General features: G+C 40.0%; 1 protein-coding gene across 1 annotated transcript; it reads left to right on the top strand.

The window, feature by feature from the left end:
- Positions 1-422: 422 nt before the first annotated feature.
- MTK (S-methyl-5-thioribose kinase) lies at positions 423-7102 on the top strand. Its single transcript, XM_078572418.1, has 6 exons — positions 423-809; positions 2412-2721; positions 3712-3886; positions 3965-4166; positions 5520-5731; positions 6825-7102. The coding sequence occupies exons 1-6, from the start codon at positions 600-602 to the stop codon at positions 6988-6990; spliced, it is 1275 nt and encodes a 424-aa protein (XP_078428544.1). The 5' UTR covers positions 423-599; the 3' UTR covers positions 6991-7102.
- Positions 7103-7126: the final 24 nt, after the last annotated feature.

The following is a 7126-nucleotide window of genomic DNA, read 5'->3' as shown; positions in this document are numbered from 1 at the left end:
GATATTGCAGACAACTTCATATAATTGCAACTCTAGAAGGCGCTGGATCTGAACTCTAAGACGGGTATGTTTCTATTGCCATGAGAGGAGAAGACAGAAAAAATGAGAGTGAATTATTCCATAATCCTTATCCGTTATTCGTTCCGATATCGTATCCTATAACATAACCGTTATCCTCTTAATGATATCGACATCTGATATCATTCTCACGCTAACGATATCTGGAATGGTTATCCGTTCAGTAATTGATAACAATATCCATTACCAATATCTGATACCGATGTCGGCTGCGCTCCCCAATTTTCCGAGAACGGATAACGCATTACCTGATTACGGATAACGCATACGGATATGATTGGCCCATTTACACGGCCCATTGTTCATGAAGAAGAGTGGGAATGATGACGGGTGTGAAATTGTCCAGCAAAATATGGGCCAGGTACAAAGAATTTGCTGCCAGGTCTATGATGCGATCATGGGGCTAAGAATTATCCCGCTAGAATAGCGGAAGAGATCGAATTCCAACGAGTTCAGTCGGAAGCCAGCCGATTTTGTTCCTTGGAATGTTCAAATCCTTCCGCGGTGGAAGGTGATTCAAGATGCCACAGACAATTTTGTCGCCAGATCGGCCGTTCAGGCCCCTGGATGAAACCCAACTCGTGGATTACATCAAATCGACGCTGGTGATTAGAGAATTGATCGGATTTGACTCGGGGAAAGGAGTAATCGACGTAAAAGAGGTCGGAGACGGCAACCTCAACTTCGTCTACATCGTCGCTGGACCGTCTGGATCGGTCGTCGTAAAGCAGGTTTAGTTCGTCGACCTTGACACTCGCTTTCTTCTTCTTTATTTCTGACTCTAGTCGAGCATGATCGATCATTCAGGATTTCGACCGATGTGGATGATCGATCGCCTGTATCAATCAATTCCCATCGGTCAAAATCCTGAATGATCAGAAAATTCGATCGGTCGATCAAGTCTGACAGATGATTGGTAGAAATGTTAAATCGATTGAAAATCAATCGAAATTTTTCTTCTTGATGTTTTTGCGAGCACTACCCAGAATTCTTTCTCCCGAAATACATAAAAAGGGCGCCATTACTGAAGTCAACTTGGAATCGGGGACGCCGCACAGATGAGATCATCTCAAATTAAAACTGAATAAAATTGAACTCTTTTTTCCGCATTGTGACATTTCGCCTCAAAAGCACCACCTGTTTACTTGTGCCGACCAAATCTTGAAGCCTTCTGTCAATTAGAAGAAAGAATCTCCCTTATGGCTTTCTATATCCATTTTTGTCAAGAAACCAAGTTAGGTAATTTTCAGCTGATTCGGTTACTGTATAGGGCACATGGAATGGAGAATAATCAGAGGAAAAGAGTCTAAAGTCAGATGTTATAAGTAGCATTTGAGGATATAACAATGGGGAGGGGAACTAGAGGGGAAAAAAGTCCGAATGGAATCTCAGTTTCATTTCTATACATTGGCCTCAATCTGTTTTATATCTCATCAAACACTCATTTTCAGACGATAGAGTATTCTCTTTTACCATTTATATTTTTTATCGTTTTAATTTGGAAATATTTTCAACTTTTGGCTCCAAAATCTTTTCTGAGCTTTCTTTTCCCTATCCTTAACTCTACGAGGACAAGTTGTCGACAGTTTACACTCAAATCTGAAAACAGTTATCTCTCTAGTATGTTTAGCCTTTTATGAGAACCACCTCTCTTACTCTCCGTCCTCCAGAGTTGTATTGCATATATAAGCATTATTAAAGTTTTATGGAGAGTCAAAAACTCAATTCCTAAAACTATTTAATTCTGCTATGAAAATCCACCTTGCATTAAAATAGAGCGAAACTCATTACATGTTCTGCGGAGAACCATGAGATCAAAACTACACTAGATGTTTTGGCATCTGTTTTCTTTCCATTTTTTCTCCCTGTTAGGATCTTAACAACTTTCAATCACTGTAGAATATGGTGTTGAACTTTTCTTATTCTTTATCCTTGTCTATCCTGCACAATTTAGACAGGTTTCATCCAACCTCAATGTGAACTACCCTCGTTAGTATTGACGAGGTTACTGATAATGGCTGATGGGATATCCCGTGGTTAATGTCAGCCATCCACTCAGTAAACTTCTATTGAAAATTGTCAACTCCATCAAGGTCATGTCAATGTCAATGTCAACCACCCTAGGTGATATTGGCTTTGATGCTGACAGAATATTTTTTCGTCTTTAGTGGCTCTTGAAGTTGACACCATCATCAGCAAAACATCAACATTGTCGGATGTGCCGAACCCTAATTTTAAGTTTCTATAGCCGTTAGTTTGGGAAATCATAATTTTCTTTGTCTAACAGTCACTAATTCCTCTTTATGTTATTCTATTTTCTCTTTATTGAACAGGCTCTACCATACATCCGTTGCGTAGGGGAGTCCTGGCCAATGTCTAAGGACAGGGCTTATTATGAGATGCTAGGGTTGAAGAAACAGGGTGAAATTTGCCCAGGGCATGTGCCTGAAGTTTTCTTCTTTGACAGAACTATGGCACTGATTGCAATGCGCTACCTCAAGCCTCCACACATCATTCTCAGAAAAGGACTCATTGCTTGCATCGAGTACCCTTTGCTTGCAGAACATATGTCAGAGTTCTTAGCGAGAACACTTTTCTTCACATCTCTCCTTTATAATTCAACAACAGATCATAGACGCGGAGGTAGATGACAATTAACAATTCATGTAACCTGTTTTTTAAGACATAGAGGCACATGGGCCCAGTTTATTGCAAAGTTAAACGTTTTGCTTTTCTAAGGTTTTTAATAACGAGTATTTTTGTCTTGCTAAAATTTCAGTTTTACATATGTCATGAGCCTTCCTGCATCTTGCTCACTGTGTTTCTTCTCAAAATTATCATGAAAGTTCACATTATTTAAGTTTCATGCAATGTATAAATATTTTATCATTCAGTTGTCCACATTAGTCTCAATGTCATTATGGTATGATCCCCAACCCATTTCAGGGTTTATTTTGTCATTTGGAAGTAGGAAACTTTCATTTATATAGGTGCAGCCCTTCCGTCTATAGGATAAACAAGAAGTTGTTGAATTGGGTCCACAAGAGGGATGCTTCCAATGAAGCCATTGCTACCTGACAAGAACAGCTGACAATAGCAATTTGATCAACGGAGTTTTGCTTCATCGCTTTCATATCAAGAAACCACTTGATTGGTCCAGAGAATCCAAGATTGATGAAAAACAACGAGAGAGAGTGAGAGATCAGAGGAACAGAATAGAAAGAGTCATCTCTTTCTTTTATGGTTGAGATCTCCCCTCTGGACATTAGGCTCGATCCTGCTGAGCCAGCCTCTTTGTTGTTTCCCCCAACCAGTATCCTGAAATGACTTTTCAAAAAAAAAACCAGTATCCTGAAATGATAAAAAATGACAATCCTCGCTCTTTCCCCAATTGTGCTATTTATATGTTCCCACACGTGCTGAATTTGGAACCAAGTGTTGTCTCCTGATCGGCTTTCTGCATCAGTCTTCTTCAATAACTCCTTGAGAAGAATAAATGTGTATCGCTATCCCCCTATAGTTTATTTATTTAAACATTCATGCCAAAGTTTCTATTACATTGTCATGAAAGTTTGATCATGTTCACATTCTACAGTTGCTCAACGCTGACAGTCACATCATTTTCGTTTTCAGTGGCAGAATTTTGTGGAAATGTGGAACTCTGCAGGCTGACAGAACAAGTCATTTTCTCTGACCCTTATAAGGTGACACAGCATAACCGTTGGACTGCTCCTCATCTGGATGAGGATGCCCGTGCAATACGAGAGGATGGCAGCTTAAAGTTGGAGATTGCTGGCCTGAAATCAATGTATGAAGTGCCAAATCCTTCAGTTATCTTTGATATTCAAAACGCATAGAATCTTATTTATTACTTTCCTGTGGCCAGGTTCTGTGAGAGATCTCAAGCCCTCATCCATGGAGATCTCCACACTGGCTCCATCATGGTGACTGTAGATTCCACCCAAGTCATTGATCCGGAGTTCGCTTTCTATGGGCCAATGGGATTTGATATAGGAGCGTTTCTTGGAAATCTGATGTTGGCATTTTTCGCACAAGATGGACATGCGAAGATGGATGCAGATCGTGAGGTACTAAGAGATCTTTTAATGCGTCATCTGTATTATGAATTAGGATTTATCGTCAATGATGACAATGACAAATAATCATTGTCGTCGTTATCTGATTTCTACGGAGCTGTTGTTTCATCGTCTCTGTCACCATCATCCATCTGTTGATGACTAATCATCATCAGCATCTTTAGGTTTCCAAAAGCCCTTATTACCATCGTGTTGAATATATACACGGGTGATAATGACAATGATGAAATTTGGAATGAAAATGGCTGGGTGAATTGGTGATACTGATGAATTGTATCAAGACTTTCCTTGACATTAACTGGACAAAGACTAACCAATGATCAAATGTGGATCAGAGTTTGATCTCTGAGTAGTTCCGTACATTCACCAGAGAGATAGAAAGAGATGTGGAGGAGAGAGATAACAGTAGGGAATCTTGATAGAGGCCCCACGTGGATCTGCAGGCTTGTCTTGCTTCCCCATACCCTGAGAGTGTCGTAACTGTCAATCTTGAATCTTCTGAAATGTAAGTCCTCGGATTCTTCTTCCATTTATTTATAGCGGTTCCACCCACTAGTCAACGCACGTGCCAGCCTGTTGTTGACTCATCTTTCTCTTGTTCCCCCTTTGGGAATATCTTAAGTAGTACTTATCAATTGGCCATCCTCTGCTGACCCTAAAGTGAATCATTGAAAAGTGGCACTATGATCATCGTCATCATCATCAAATGTCACCCATTGATTGAAGACACAGTTGAAAAGACAATGATGAATTAGAAGACAGTTGAAAAGACAACCCTGCAATGAATCATTGAAATGGCCTAATTATCGCTAAATTAGAATTTAATTGTCATAAAGCTATAGGAAATTTGAGGAAAAAGGAAATACAGAAGCATTATTGATATTAGGAGGAAAGACTTGAGAGTTTCCGCACTTCTCTGTTTGCCATCTGATTATCTTTGCGTGGCTTCTTGTTTGCACAAAAGCATTACAAACAAGAAGCCAAGCGAAGGTCACAAGTAGAGAGAACATAAGAGAAAATCTCCTGTGCTTTCCCTTTCTCAACTATGTAGCTTTTATGCTTGGAAGTGTCACCGACTTTGTGTGACCTTGATCCGGGGAATTATTTCATTCTTATTTTATCTGTACCATTACGTTGATAATAGGGAAAATGGAATTAACATAGACAGAAAACAGTGAGGTCATTCCCCTCTTTATTCTGATGAGCAATTACCCGCTGGTGAAATATCAGCTCTCCTTTCTTTTCCACTGGCTGCCCATATCTTTCCCTATACTTATATGTAGAATTTTATTAGAATTATTATTGCACTACGATTGCTAACAATGAAGTTGTTTTCTCGTGCAGCAATACAAAAAATGGATCTTGAAGATGGTTGTAGATACATGGAATCTCTTCCAGAAGAAATTCGTATCTCTGTGGACTGAGCACTTCGGCTCCGGTGAGGCCTACCCCCCAGAAATATACAATGATCCGAAGCTTCTACAGCAAGTTCAGAGTGAGTACACTAAAGATTTGCTCCATGAAAGCCTTGGCTTTGGCGCTGCAAAAATGATCAGGTTAGCTCCCGTTTTTCTCACTCTCTCTTTAAATTCATCATTCTTATTCGTTTTTCAATTTTTCCCCCCTATGGCTATAGATTATATTTATAGAATTATGAATGGTTGGATAGTTTCTATCCTGATCAAGGTTCTTACCTGGAAATGAGTCATAAATAGATGATAGAAGTGGATTCCTATCATGGGTTTGCAGGATGTCTCGTTCTTGCCTGGAAAATACCTCTGATCCATAATAAATGGACGGGTGGACAGATGCAACTTTCTTTGTATTATTTTACCTCTGATCCATCTGGGTCTTTCGGCTATTTTATCCGCAATATTATTTTGGTTTTTCTAGACGCTAAGGGGTATTTGATCAGTCACTGATGTAGCTCTTCGATTGATGCAACTTTCTTTTTATTTTAATTGATGCGGCCTGTCTGGATCGGATCATACACCTAGTTCCCTTTCAATAGATGTAGCTTTATCTTTGGGAGAGAAGCCAAGAATTAAGAAAGGAAGATTCATTGTCTCCTCAATTTTTCTCCAAAATTTCTCTCCTACATCTCAGTCCCTTCAGTCTATGATCCCTTCCCCGCTCTACCCCTTCTCAAAAAGCCACCTTCCCCAACAGAAACGTACATCGAGGTTTTCATCAAATTTCGACAAAAGTATAAGGACCATGAGTTGTCGTCCATGAGGGAGTTTAGTGTAGATTGGAGATTAGACCTGATCCATAGAAGCTTCATCACATATTCCAAAACTGGAGAATAATATTCATCCATTAATGGATAGATGGATGGATTGATGGAAATTCTTGAGTTTTTACTATAATGGAATAGTCAGACCTGCCCGAAAAATACCATCTCTTATGGGTATCCCAGATATCTCAGCCCAGCTCTTATGTATATAATGATGGAAAGATGGATTCAAATACATTTGAATTTATCTCTCCGCTGCCTATAAAAAAAATGAGTTCTCCTCCATAGATAATCTCTGTTTTTCTTATGTATGCTGACTAGGAAAGCAGCGCGTGTTTCGTTTATGACGTGCCATCCACGTGGATAACAGATTGGTGAAAGGACTTGCTAATACATGGTGACGTGTCATGCAGGAGAATAGTGGGCATCGCTCACGTGGAAGATCTCGAATCAATTGCTGACGTCAGCCTGCGGGCCCACTGCGAGCGCCGGGCCCTCGGGTTCGCCGTGATGCTTCTCAAGGAGAGGCGCCGCTTCCGCTCCATCGAAGAGGTTAACGATGCCCTCGCCTCTCGTTAACTACCCGTGTTTTTCGGTCAAATAATCCTCCCTTAATTAATTGAAAATAGTTGTGTATAAATATTATTTTTTGAGTTTCCTACAAAAAATATGTACCGGTATTTTTGTTCCTCACGTCTCTCTCTCGTCTCGGCGG

Source organism: Wolffia australiana, chromosome 3 (genome assembly GCF_029677425.1).
Source record: "Wolffia australiana isolate 7733 chromosome 3, ASM2967742v1".
NCBI classification, from domain to species: Eukaryota; Viridiplantae; Streptophyta; class Magnoliopsida; order Alismatales; family Araceae; genus Wolffia; species Wolffia australiana.
The sequence above is the reverse complement of the archived record's forward strand: the minus strand, read 5'-3'. Positions and strand labels throughout refer to the sequence as shown.